Source organism: Ursus americanus, chromosome 3, assembly GCF_024610735.1.
Source record: "Ursus americanus isolate L20-20 chromosome 3, mUrsAme1.1.p, whole genome shotgun sequence".
NCBI lineage: Eukaryota > Metazoa > Chordata > Mammalia > Carnivora > Ursidae > Ursus > Ursus americanus.
In genome coordinates, this window is record NC_142129.1 from 70,997,430 (window position 1) to 71,011,788 (window position 14,359).

At 38.0% G+C, this 14,359-nt stretch overlaps 2 protein-coding genes across 3 annotated transcripts in view; both read right to left on the bottom strand.

Moving 5' to 3' along the window:
- CDK14 (cyclin dependent kinase 14) overlaps positions 1–14,359 on the bottom strand; it is a 924,301-nt gene that overhangs the window by 865,224 nt on the left and 44,718 nt on the right. The gene's annotated exons all lie outside the window — the stretch shown is intronic.
- The window catches only part of PTTG1IP2 (PTTG1IP family member 2), a 41,047-nt gene that overhangs the window by 17,408 nt on the left and 9,280 nt on the right, over positions 1–14,359 (bottom strand). The window contains exons 2-3 of the mRNA XM_045793304.2: positions 10,731–10,777; positions 866–959 (exon numbers count right to left, since the gene is read on the bottom strand). Coding sequence (XP_045649260.2) covers positions 866–959; positions 10,731–10,777 — 141 coding nt within the window. The remainder of the gene's footprint in view (positions 1–865; positions 960–10,730; positions 10,778–14,359) is intronic.

Consider the following 14,359-nt stretch of genomic DNA (forward strand, 5'->3'; position numbering starts at 1 on the left):
AGAGCAGATTTCTAACATTTGCAGATTCCATTGCCCCACCCCCAGTACATCCTTAAAATGAAACTACAAGGGCAGAACATGAAATAAAAAGCAGGCTTCCCATTCATACTGAATATATGAACCATTACTTGCTTATAAGCTCTTCACTACAATCAATTATGATTTAAATATACCTGATAATACCTGAGAAAACAGGGAATTGAGGGCAAAATTCATGTTTTTTTTTCACTTAAATTAAGAAATAAACATAGATTCTAGATTGAGTTTTCTCAAATAGTTAGGGTTTACTAGGAAAGCTTTTCATTTTGCCTGTTTTGGAAACTCCTTATAAGGTTCTAGTGCATTTCCCTGCTTTGGTAAGTACCATATAACGTACCAAAAACACAATACAGATATAAAGATGATCAAAATTTGTTCAGTCTTAGGGAGTCACTGTTCTGAATAGCAATTGTCAGTATAGAATATATATTGAGGAAATTTAAGTTATAGTATGTTACTGGGCTCAATATGTCCTCACCCCAGGACTAGTGTATAGGAAACTCCTAGAGTTCTTAAAACAACATAAAACACAAACCTCCTTCACTGGGTGATAGTTATCATACATTAGAGTACATTAGAGCTGAAATTTAAAGTATTCAATAACTGGTATGGTTAAGGTACTCACCAATCAGAATGACCGTTGACCTAGCTTGAACCAACACTGGCTGGAAACAACCAGTATCAGCCTGTATCACACCAATGAATAGATTTGCTATATTTTTAATAAAGCAAATATAATAATTTATAATCCTCCAAATATAGTGAAATGCAGTATTTGCAAGTTAACTTAAAAAAGTACATAAAAATTCAAATAAGAACAACTCACCTCTACAGTTTGACCAATATAGAGAACTGAACTGACACTCGAAATACGGAAAACACATTTTTTTGCAAGCCCTTTCTTCACTGCACCAAAAACACTACATTTGGAAAGAAAAAAAAAAGCAATGTCCTCATAACCTGAGCCGAAGGTAGATGCTTAACCGACTGAGCCACCAGGCATCCTGAGACCATATCTTTTCTTGGCTCTTGTCCCTTCCTTGCCCTGAGTCCCTTATTCCATAGAATTTTGCTAAACAGCAATCATTCAAGAAATTACATGTACCTGAATCCCTTTCTTCAGGCTTTATGTTTAGAGAACTAAACCTGAGACATTATTTCATAAAGTAGTAATGACAACTTCAGTAGATAAAGTTTTTCTGTCTCTGTCTCTCTCCCTCTTCAATACTTGTTCCCATTCTCCTTGTCTATGGCACTCACTCCTTCCTCTGGGGATTCCTCCTCTGTTACATGTGGGCTTGGTGGGGCTGTCAATCAGCCATGCCTCATGCCCTTCTCTCTTCTGTGCATTGGTGTTCAGATAATCATGTGAAAAATAGGAAAAGTGAATTCTAAGTCCTTTGTTGAAGTAAGCAAAAGGAAGGTACAAAGGTGGAAACTATTGCAGGAGAGAAGACTAGAATCTGGAAGAGTAAAAAAAAAAAAAAAAAAAGAGGACAGAGAGGTAAAAATGTCACTTAAATAGGGCCTACCATGTGACAGGCACCACTCTAAGCCCTTTTATATATTAACTCATTTCATCCTTATGATAACCCTGTGAATTAAGAAAAATTATATCCACTTTATAGATGAGGACAATAAGGCACAGAACAGTCAAATGACTTACAGAAGATCACACACCTAGGGAACAGAGGAACTTGGTTTCTAACCTAAGCCTGGTTCTGTGTTGGTAACTAATCTTATACGACTGATCCCAGACCCCTCCAAATCACTTCTTGCTGAACATCCTGGGAACAGTAGAGGCAAGGACTCATTCCAAGTAAAGAACCACCCCTTGTCACTGCCTGAGAGCAGGAGGTATATCAAAGGCCAGTTACTCTCTCATGTTAACCAAGACCAGAAGTCAAATGGAGTCACTTAGGTTGAATGGGTCCTATCCTTTTGGACTGTTGCTTAAAGACTAGAACTGCAAAGTCAAAGCCTACATTCAGATTATAGCCCAGAGACTTTTAAACTTGGTTAAGAGTTCTCAGAGTTTCTAGGAATCAAATCCATGTCATCTAGCAGGTTTTTATGGGAGATGAATTGCCAGAAAAACCCTGAACCTGTCAGACAGGACCTTGTGGTTACTCAGTGCTAAGCTGATTCCCATGCCCCAGGAACTAAGTCCACATCAGGTGAGCTCCTACAGCAGTGCAGTCCCCAAAGGAGACATTCTTCCCTGTGCCTGTCTCTGATAGAGGCTCAGAGAACAATAGAACAGGGAGTCCTTCACAGGTTGAGTGCAAGGCAGCCAGACTGGTGACCAACAACTCACTGCTTGGCCAGGGAAATTAACAGAACATCTGCACATCATGCACACCGCTCTGAGATTCCAGACAGAGCTGGAGGGCATAACTAAGAGTGACTTTGGGTAAGGACAATTTCAGTTCAGAGTTATTTGCATTATTTGCCAGGAGCATTTTTTAAAATGTAGAGATGGGGAAAATAGGATGTTCACATCCTGAGAAGCTGAAGGGTGAAATACAGTAGACTAATGTAGTTTTTTTTTGTTTGTTTGTTTTGTGTTTTGTTTTTATTCCTTTGCTCAGCTTGTGTCACCAGCCTTCTCTTTCTGGTAACCACACCTTCTCTCCTTCGTAACTGTCTTCCTTCAGTTCTATGTGGTTCTGCAGCTGTCGATCAGCTTTGTTCCACCATTTCTATCCTACTGGAATCATCCAACCCAGTCAGTGGTACTCAGGGTAGCCCAGCCCTCTGGTCCAATAACTAGTACTGGACGGGACAGAAGACCCAAATAAAGCCAATTAGAATTTTCTTTGAAGTTGTATACAGACATTGGAAGGTATCTGTTTGGGAGACAGGCTCTTTCGAGCTATATGGAAAATGTCCACATTTGCCATGGGAGAAAAGGAAGTCAATACACAGAGGGAGGCAGAGCTGAAAGAGGAAAAGAGAGGAAATGGGAATAACATCCTTGGAGACTTAGCTGTGCATGATGCCAAGGCCATCCCTGGACTTCCCGCTTTCATGAGTCAATAAAAACCAGTTTGAGTTGGGCTTCTGTAACGTACCACAGGAAGATTTGTCTAACACCTTAACTAAGTCTAAAAAGTCTTCAAAGAGCAGAACATCACATTATCCAGAGGAACAGCATAATATATTCATCATCCTTAAATTGGTAATGCATAATTTAAGACAAATTATGTGGATTTTTTTCTTGTAGCTAAGGAAAATGACCCACATAAATATGAAGCCATGCCAACCTGACTCTCAAGAGAGTGACAACTGAGAAGTCAGCTAAAAGACTTTAAAATGATGGTTAATATTGCGCCATGGGAAAGCTAGAGTATTTGTTTTAGGGTAGAACTCTGTCCTAATAAGCATATATGGACATAAAAATTGACATTTTTATAAGCAAGTATCATTAAAATGAAAACAAATGCAGAGAGGGGAAGATACATAATAATGTTTAGTGGTCTGTTCACATTGTATAAACCAAACAATACTATACTTATAAAAAAATATTAAATAACTGTTATGCAAAGGGAGATTTTAAAGTAGTGGAGATTGGGAAGATCAAAAGAGCATTTACTCATTATTTATGGACAAATACTAAGTAAAGCAGAGGTTGCACAGTTACATAAAGCACTGTTTTTGCTTTCTAGAGAGTGACAATTTAATGAGCAGGTGCAATATGTACACTTTACAAAAAACAAAATCTCTAAATGAAAGAATATTCTAGTTTCAGAAGGAGTGGAGCAGATATAAAATGTAATAGGAGTTCAGAAGAGAAAGTATTCATGTGTAGTCACAATGACTAGATGAGGTTTCTTCCAGGGAAGAAGCAGAAGTTGGTCTGAGCTTTACAGAGAAGGAAAAATCTGCAAGAAAAATCTTAGGCATGGCAGCTGTCACAGGGTGAATGAGCAGGCATCCACGGGGACAAGAGTGACAATCTGTCATGGTGGAAGTTTGTGGAATTATTTGGAAAGATAAACTTCTCTCAGATTGTGATGGGTTTTGAATGCCAGACTAAGGAGTTTGTGTTTTATCTTAACAGGGATTCAATGGAATTATTTTGAGTTAAAAGTTGACATGATGAAAATAGTAATCAATGATAATGAATAAGTCATCAGAAGGGACTGCGAGGTAGGAAATCTAGGATTGTTCCAGTCAAAGAAAAGAATAGAGGATTGAGGGGTGCCTGGGTGGCACAGCGGTTAAGCGTCTGCCTTCAGCTCAGGGCGTGATCCTGGTGTTGCGGGATTGAGCCCCACATCAGGCTCCTCCACTATGAGCCTGCTTCTTCCTCTCCCCCTCCCCCTGCTTGTGTTCCCTCTCTCGCTGGCTGTCTCTATCTCTGTCGAATAAATAAATAAAATCTTTAAAAAAAAAAAGAATAGAGGATTGATAGGGCTTTATGAACTGTAGCTAGAGAAAAAGTAAGAGAAAGGAGCCAAAGACTTATGGGTCTGGGAGAATGTCACCAGAAATAAAGAAAGAAGTAAATAAAATGAAGTTCTTTGGGGAAGGTAAGTGATAAATTTAATTTCAGGAAATTTGAGCTTGAGATGATGAAAAATTCCAGGAAGAAATGTCAATCAAGCATTTTTGAATGTGACTCCAAAGCCCAAGAAATCATTAGGTCTAAGAATATGAATTTGGGATTTCTTTATATGCAGGTACCAGCAGAGGCCATAAGATAGCACAAGGGTAAGAACATGATATTTAAAAATGCTTAGGGGTATGAGGACAGACCAGAAAGAGGAGTTGGTAAAAGAAATAGAGAGGTAAGAAACAAAAGAAGGGTTGCTTTTTCTTTATTCATTTCGTCTGAACTCAGAAAGGAAGAAACCAATGCAAAGAAATAGACGGAATTTGTCATAGAGGGAACAAGGAAATGAGAAAGGTTCTGAGTTTGTGAATGTGCATGTGTTTCCAAGTATAATGCATGCATAGACTTAAAGACTAAGAAATTAGTCTTGGAACTAAGAATTCACTTCTTAAGGGAGGAAAAAGCTTAAGAGAAAAGACACTGAATTAGCTTGGAAAATGAGAGAACTTGAACCTGATAGATGGCCTTAAATTTCTTTTAAAAAAAAAATCAACCTCTAAGAAGTAGGAAGATCGGTAAGAGAAGAAAGGGAAGAATGAAGGGGGGGGTAAACAGAAGGGGGAATGAACCATGAGAGACTATGGACTCTGGGAAACAAACTGAGGGCTTCAGAGGGGAGGGGGATGGGGGGATGGGATAGGCTGGTGATGGGTATTAAGGAGGGCACATATTGCATGGTGCACTGGGTGTTATACGCAAGTAATGAATCATGGAACTTAATATAAAAAACTAGGGATGTACTGTATGGTGACTACCATAATATAATAAAAAATTATTATAAAAAAAAAATCAACCTCTAGATGGATGGTCATGCCAAGTCCAGGTAAGGGGAATAGTTGCCTTGGAGAATAATCCATGAAACTGGTTTTCTACATTTTATTTTTCAGCTGAGAAACTCACAGGTGATATACATGTGTTCAATGGCATATCCAGATTTGGATCCATGACCTTATCTACCTCCCCTACCCCAGGCCCTAATACACACACACACACACACACACACACACACACACACACACACACACATACCACACAATTTTTCAGAAAAAATAATATCAAGGTGGGCATCTTTGTGAGATGTGAGGAATGAGATTTATAAGTGCATTTTACAAGCATGTGAGTAATGGTCATTTCTTATGAATTGCACAGTAGATGAGGTAGTCTGTGGGAGATTCCAAAAACCTTTTGGGTTTGCCATAACTTTATTCCTTTCTCTCCCAAGCAATAACCCACATCAAGATGCAATAAATGAGAAAGATGTGATTAAGGGGAAAACCTAGAATCTACTCAATTGCAAAACTCAGTCTTCTAATTGGCATTAGCAAATAAAAAAAAATTACTTATGACATGATTTGTCATTGTGATACCATGACTGAAAACTACCACTCCAAAGATTCAACTGACACATAATGATTCTCAAAAGCAATGAAAGACCAAGTGAGAGTTAGCACTAAGTTTCTTAGCATGGATTTTGAAATTTTATTTCTTATGAAGAGAGGATACCAATAAAAAATAATGTTTTTCATATGCTGTGTTTATGAGCTACATGTTGGGGGTTAGTACTGTAAATGAGTTGCTTTTTTATGTACTTGTTTTTGGTAAGAATGTTTTCTAACTAAAAAGGCTAGTCATATACTACTAAGTCACAAGGAAATGTTTCTGATAGAATCTGAGGGAGATTCCCTTATAGTTAAGAAAAATAAGCATATAATATATCATTCAAACTGGAATATTTTGGGGAATGAAAAGGAGTCGGTATAATATTTTCACCAAGTCAATGGTGGTGAATACCACCATAAAATAGGACAGTCCTAGGCATACCAGGCCAAGTCTCCCAGTCCTTTATAGTGCAAGAAGAACTCAAATGTTCTTGGTTGCTTCATGAACTGACATTTATAAATTCTGGCATCCCCTCTGGAAGTATGGTAGGTGGTAGACATTGTCACTGAAAGTCTGGGAGGGGAGGGGATCTTTTTCCACAGATGACACCCTAATTCTGTGTTGACTGTATGGAATTATCCCTTAGTTCACTTCTATAAGGTACTGGAGATATATTAAAAATGACACTCAAATAATCATACGCCCAGAATTGCCATAATGGCTATGTCTGTAAATATTTTAGGATAAAATTCTCTACCTTATATTATAGAGTATATTAAATATAATTTAATGGCTCTTAATATCATCTAATGGCTCAAGTGTTAATTCAAGTCAATAGTTATCAAGAACTGTCATGTGCTGGGAAATGTGTGAGGTTGTTAGAGATGCAAAGATGAATAAAACATGCACTCTGTCCTCAGGGAATTGAGAATGGGAGGAGGGTAAATATGCAAACAATCTGTATAATATGAGTTACAATCCAAAAATGTACATGTTCAAGATGCAAAACAGAAATACAAAGGAATTGAAGGAAGTATTCTTCATCCTTTAAGAGGAAGGGAAGAACGCATGAGGAGGTGGAAGAATGACAGAAATTTTATCAGTATGGGGAGTAAAGTGTGCCCCTGGAGCCTCTATTTTTGTCTACGAAATTAGAGAAAAACCCATCTTTTGAGAATGACTGAATGTGAGATAACACTGGAACGTTAAGGATGGCAACAAAGTTTTGGAATTGCTGCTGTGGGAAATTTGAGGAAATGTTGCTAACCAAAGGCAAGAAATGGGTAGTTTTGGGGCTCAGGTGAGAAGAGAAACTATGGATTTGTAGTTGCACTAATGCAGACTTTGATGCAATATGCTCCAGCAGCAATAGGCTAATAATGAGTAGCAAATGAAAAGACAGACCAAAGGACCAATCAGGTCCAGGGAATGTAGATCCAGCATAGCTAAAGATAAGAAGGAAGGACATTAAAGTAGTGTTGATTTTTGCAACCTCCAGTGAAACAAAATAATATGTATAGGCAAGGATCATCAAGGCTGCTGACATCACAAAATATTCAACAAACTTATTTGCTTTCTAATGAAAGTCCTCAGCATGAGATATTCCTGATAAAAACTTAAACTGAAGCTGATCAAGCCTCCATATCTAATCACCAGTTTATAAGAACAAAAAATAGGGGAAAGAGGAACATGATAGAGCACATTATGGAGCACACGATAGGGCCAAATCCAGACTGGGGGAAATGCAATAGAACAAACAACTCAGTTTCTATAACAAATAAGTTACAATAAAGAAAAAAGAGGGAGAAGGAGCATATAGATAAAAAGAGATTTAAGGGATATATCAGCCAATTGCAATGTATGGACTTTGTTCAAAGGAACTTCAAAAAATTATGAAACAAGAGAAATGTGATTATTTCCTGGATGCTTGATGATATTAAGAAATTGTTAATCTTTAGCCCCGAATCTCCAAGGAACTGTTGAAAAGGAAAAACAAAGCTGGGGGCATCACAATGCCGGATTTTGAGCTGTACTACAAAGCTGTGATCACAAAGACAGCATGGTACTGCCACAAAAACAGACACATAGACCAATGGAACAAAATAGAGAACCCAGAAATGGACCCTCGGCTCTTTGGGCAACTAATCTTTGATAAAGCAGGAAAAAACATCCAGTGGAAAAAAGACAGTCTCTTCAATAAATGGTGCTGGGAAAATTGGACAGCTATATGCAAAAGAATGAAACTTGACCACTCTCTTACACCATACACAAAGATAAACTCCAAATGGATGAAACACCTCGATGTGAGAAAGGAATCTATCAAAATTCTAGAGGAGAACATAGGCAGCAACCTCTACGACATCGGCCAAAGCAACCTTTTTCATGACACATCTCCAAAGGCAAGAGAAACAAAAGATAAAATGAACTTGTGGGACTTCATCAAGATAAAAAGCTTCTGCACAGCCAAGGAAACAGTCAAAAAAACTAAGAGGCAGCCCACGGAATGGGAGAATATATTTGCAAATGACACTACAGATAAAGGACTGGTATCCAAGATCGACAAAGAACTTCTCAAACTCAATACATGAGAAACAAACAAATCAAAAAATGGGCAGAATATATGAACAGACGCTTTTCCAATGAAGACATACAAATGGCTAACAGACACATGAAAAAATGTTCAAAATCATTAGCCATCAAGGAAATTCAAATCAAAACCACACTGAGATACCACCTTACGCCAGTTAGAATGGCAAAAATAGACAAGGCAAGAAACAACAATTGTTGGAGAGGATGTGGAGAAAGGGGATCCCTCCTACATTGTTGGTGGGAATGCAAGTTGGTACAGCCACTCTGGAAAACAGTGTGGAGGTCCCTTAAAAAGTTAAAAATTGAGCTACCCTATGATCCAGCCATTGCACTACTGGGTGTTTACCCCAAAGATACAGACGTAGTGAAGAGGAGGGCCATATGTACCCCAATGTTCATAGCAGCATTGTCCACAATAGCTAAATCGTGAAAGGAGCCGAGATGCCCTTCAACAGATGACTGGATTAAGAAGTTGTGGTCCATATATACAATGGAATATTACTCAGCTATCAGAAAAAACGAATTCTCAACATTTGCTGCAACATGGACAGCACTGGAGGAGATAATGCTAAGTGAAATAAGTCAAGCAGAGAAAGACAATTATCATGTGATTTCTCTCATCTATGGAATATAAGAACTAGGATGATCAGTAGGGGAAGAAAGGGATAAAGAAAGGGGGGTAATCAGAAGGGGGAATGAAACATGAGAGACTATGGACCATGAGAAACAAACTGAGGGCCTCAGAGGGGAGGAGGGTGGGGGAATGGGATAGACCGGTGATGGGTAGTAAGGAGGGCACGTATTGCATGGTGCACTGGGTGTTATACGCAACTAATGAATCATCGAACTTTACATCGGAAACCGGGGATGTACTGTATGGTGACTAACATAATATAATAAAAAATCATTAAAAAAAAGAAATTGTTAATCTTTAGATATAATAATGGACTTGTAATATTTTAAAGCAGAGTATCTATTTTACACACACACACACACACACACACACACACACACACACACCCGGAATGAGAGCAAGAGGGACAGGGAGAGAGAGCGAGAGAAAGAGGGTGATAAACATTTGCAAGTAAAATGATACAGTATCCAAATCCTTATTTGTTTCAAAACAATCCATTTTGGCAGGCAGAGGGCATATGTGAAGATGGACCAAGATGGATTTTGCAGGTATACAGTTCCATTATACCATTTTCTCTGCTTTCATATGTTTGAAAATTTCCATTGTAAGAAACAAAGAAATACGGAAGAATATTTCATTCAGGTGAATAGCCATGAGAATTCACAAGAAGGATACTTGAAGGAGTCCATAGTAGAGGGCCAATAAGCTGAAAGAAAAATGAGAGATCAAAGGACTAGAGGGCAGTCTTAATGATGCCAAAAAGTAAGTACAGTGTAAGGGGAATGAGAATTTAGGAGCCACTGCAGATTGTGCAGGGTTCAGAGTGTGGCCATAGAAGTGACTTCTTAATGCAGAGTTGAGAAAGTCAGGAGCCTGAGGGACCAAGTGTGTCTGGACCTTCGCTGAGTTTGAAAAGCACGTAGGTGATGGCATGAATTGGATGGAGAAGTCCATGAGCCAGGAGCCCATGTCCCCATTAGGTGAAGCAGTGGCCTTGATGAAAATAAGAAGGCACACAGAATTGGGCATCCAGAGCACTATGACAGATACCAGTTACTAGAGTATACTCTTTTCTAATTAGTGATTCCATGTCTCTCTGTCTTTGGTGTTAATTGTCGGTTCACCAATACTAGTTACAGTCTAATGGTTTTGTTAGGGTTGCTCTCTGTAACAACATTTCCCTCATTTCTCATGGCATTTCTGCTTTCTTCCAAATCTGAAGTGAAGAAAAATGATGTCAGCTACCTAATCATCAGAGAAAGGAACTTAGCTACATTTCTAACTGCCTCTCATAGGGCTTATCTTTTCCTTGTCTTACAAAAAATTCTTCCCGAAGTGTAATTCTTTTCAAGCAAATTTTTGTTTTTGTTTTTGAGGCATAATTTTCTAGAAGGAAGTACATTTACAACTGTAAATTATGTGACTTTATAACATTCCCAAGATAATTTTCCCATATACAAGTTAACTTACTTTCTTATCTTCTGTGCATAATTGACAATTTTTCTTTACAGCGCATGCTATAAAAAATTAAGTGCAAAAACGTAAATGCAAAGACCATTTGTTGCTTAATTTTATATAAAAGTGCATTTCATTTAGTCATTCCTGTTTAATGGCATACTCATCCATATTCCAGTGTTTTATTTCATTATTTTCATATATCTAGACAATTTCCCCTTTGGTACTATTTAAATCCTAACTCTCTTATTTTCTACTATTGCTGGAAAAAATACGAAATGGCATCATCCAACTTTGATTAGCCAAGTTAAGTTCTAAAAAATTACTTCCAAAAAACAAATTGGCAATATCATTGTATATTTACAACATCATACATTAAAAACCTCTTTTAGTAATTCCTTTGTTATTCAATATGGTTTTGCCAAAATATTCCTGGCTAATTAGTCCTTAATGGCAGAGGGAGAGGGACAACCAGGCTCCTCACTGAGTAGGGAGCCTGACGTAGGACTCGATCCTGAGACTCCAGGATTATGACCTGAGCCAAAGGCAGATGCTTAACCTACTGAGCCACCCAGGCTCCCCAGTCCTTTAAATACTAAAAAAGTTAATTCTCCATCTTGTTGTGCCACAAGCTTTAAAAACTTCTCCCAGATGAAGATTTCCATTCTTCTTGTTTCATAAAAAAATAAACACTATAATTTATATTTGAAAGTTCTAGAATAAAAACTCTAAGTCTGGAAAAAAACCATTTTGATGGCTCTTTTTCTTACTTCAACATCTCTGTAAAGTAAGTAGAGTCTGGAATTAATCCCCTAGCTTTCATGTGATGCAATAACAATAAAGTTACTCTATTATTTTGGGGACAGAGTTCATAAGCTCTGTGGGAAAGGTCAGACCTTTCTATTTAATTTCAAAGTGTTTGATTGGATACAATCAAACTGGGAAAAGAGTTACAAGAGTTTTTCAAATTAACCCCTATTGAATATTACTTCTCCCTACCCAAAAGTATCCTTTTGGAGCCTCCAAAGGGAAGTTGAGTAAAAGGCAAGGTAAATGGGAAAGATTCTACTGCTTCAGCTATGTTGGGGACAGTTGGCTTCAGGCTTACTACAGGAAGAAGGAGCCGGGAAACACAAGGCACGTGACTTAGCCATCATTCTCCAAATTGTACTTGTTTCCCACAGGTTTTTTTCCACAGCTAAAGTTTTTACATTGGAATAATGTTAGATTTACAGAAAATTTTCTTAGATTACAGAGGAAATTCCTATATACCTCTCACCTGTTTTCCCCATGGCTAACATATTGCATTATCATGGTACATACATCAAAACTAAGGAACTGACACCAATACATTACTTTTAACTAAACTCCAGATTTTGCTAGGATTTCTTTGGTTTTTATACTAATGTACTTTTTCTGTACCAAGATCCAGGATCCCACATTACATTTGGTCATCATGTCTCCTTTAGCCTGTGACAGTGTCTCAGTCTTTCCTAGTTTTTCATGACCTTGACAGTTTTGAAGAGTATTGGCCAAATGTTTTGTAGGATATCCCTCAATTTGGATTTGTCTGTTTATCTCATGATTAGACTGAAGATATGGGTTTGGGGGAAGAACACTGCGGAGGTGAAGTTGCCTCATCACATCATACTAGCATGTACATGATATCAACATGGTTTTCATTTACCTTTTTTATATTATATACATTAGAAAAAGTTGAAGATGTAGAGCTGCTGCTAGCACTAGTCGAAGACAGGGCATCTTTGTGTAAACTAGAAAAAGGTGAATTTCTGAAGGAACCAACTAGAAAAATGCAAACCCTTTCTGAGCACCCACAGCCAGGAATCAATCCAGCTTCATGGGGAATATAAACTGGCATTCACTCTCAGATTATGTGGAATCCTTCTTAAGCAATTTATAAACATAAATATTTATTTGGAAACAATTATAACCAATCTTCACAATTGTGAAAGGTGGTTATTATCACTTTATTGATGAAGAAACTGACCTCAGAAAAGTCAAATAACACATTGAAGTTCACTTGCTAATAATGACAGACTGGGGATTTGAGCTGTTTTGACCACCAGCACCTCTCCCTTCTCCTGGGAAATATAACCCATCCTTCCTTGGCAGGACTGCTCCTTCCTCAGCATTAGACACATGGTACAATTGGTAACTGCCCTCTCCTACACAAACTCCCTGGTCCCAGCCAGGCATGTAAGGCTGCACAACTGAACCAAACGGGGCTAATCCCAGACCACACTCACTGGTCCAGGAAGAGGGAATATGACCAAGTCAGGCCAATGAGAGTCTTCCTCTGATGATTTACAAATTAAAACGTGAGGGTTAAGTGGTGGTAGGGAGCTACTTTCTCTTTGTTTGGAAAGTTGAGAAGATGGAGTGCCAGTGGCCATAGAAGAAGTCCTGAGGTGGAAGCTAAAAGGAGTGAGTGAAGTTGACAAGCAGAGAAAAGGAGAGAAAACAGAGGAGAAAAATGGAGATGATGGTGATTCACTCATTTCTGAGGTCCCATGCATTTCTCTTGTTTCACCTAAGTAAGACAAATCACATTTCTCTTATATGTAAAATCTTGGTTTCTTACACTGCATCTAAAAACATTCCAGTTTAAAGTCCACAGCTTTCTTTCTCTCCACGAAGTCCTGGTATTTTCCTTCTTTTCATTCCTGATACTTATCTTTATTCCAAAATTAAAACAGGATTATTGTCTTTCTGTAGTTACAGAAGTGATACATGTTCAATATAAGAAATACGTACACATTAAAAATAAACACTGAAATTCCACCATCTGGAAAAACTCTGATTCTTCATCTTAAGCAAATTATTTCCATGATCTCAACTTAGATTTTGGCATCATTCTGGATGGCTCCAACCATGAAATCTTAAACTCCAATATTCTATTCTGACTGGACTTTTCTTTCACTTGCATTTTGACCTCACCCAGAACTTCACTTTCCTTGACCTTTCTACTGTTTTCCAAATCTGTTTGCCCCTCATGGCCTCATTTCCCTCTCTTTCAGCCTGACTCTCAAGTCAGTGAATGGTCTGATGTCTATCTGAGAGGTTTAGATGAAACATTTGTCTAACTAACCAACAATCTTTCCTATAGTCTTTCCTGCCCTTAGCGGAGAACCAGTGAGGACCAGCTAACCTACATGATCATATTTTACATGAAGAAATAGGTTCTTTCTTTCTTTCACTCTATTCCTGAAGAAAGAGGTACTAGCTATTTACACAGCCAGGTACCAGGTTCTTCCCTTATCCTACAGGCCTGGTTTTTGTATATCTATCTTCTATCTAGTCACTTCCTTCCTCTTAATTACATTTTTTTTTCACAACTTCTGCAGCATCATTCTCTTCTAGTTCTTCTGGAAAATCTCTGGCTATTCTTTTTGAGTTTCCTTGACTGGTTCCACTTCCTCTACCAATGTCTAAATGTTATTCCATAAAGTTCTGTCTTTGATCCTCTTCTCTTCTCTTCTCCCGTGAGGAACACAATTTGAAACACCTAGAGATGCCAGGCATCAAAATATGTTATACTAGATATCAAAGCAAGAACATTCTTTTTGATTGGCATTGCAATGAATTAATAAATTAATAATTAAAAAAAATAGAACAATTTAATC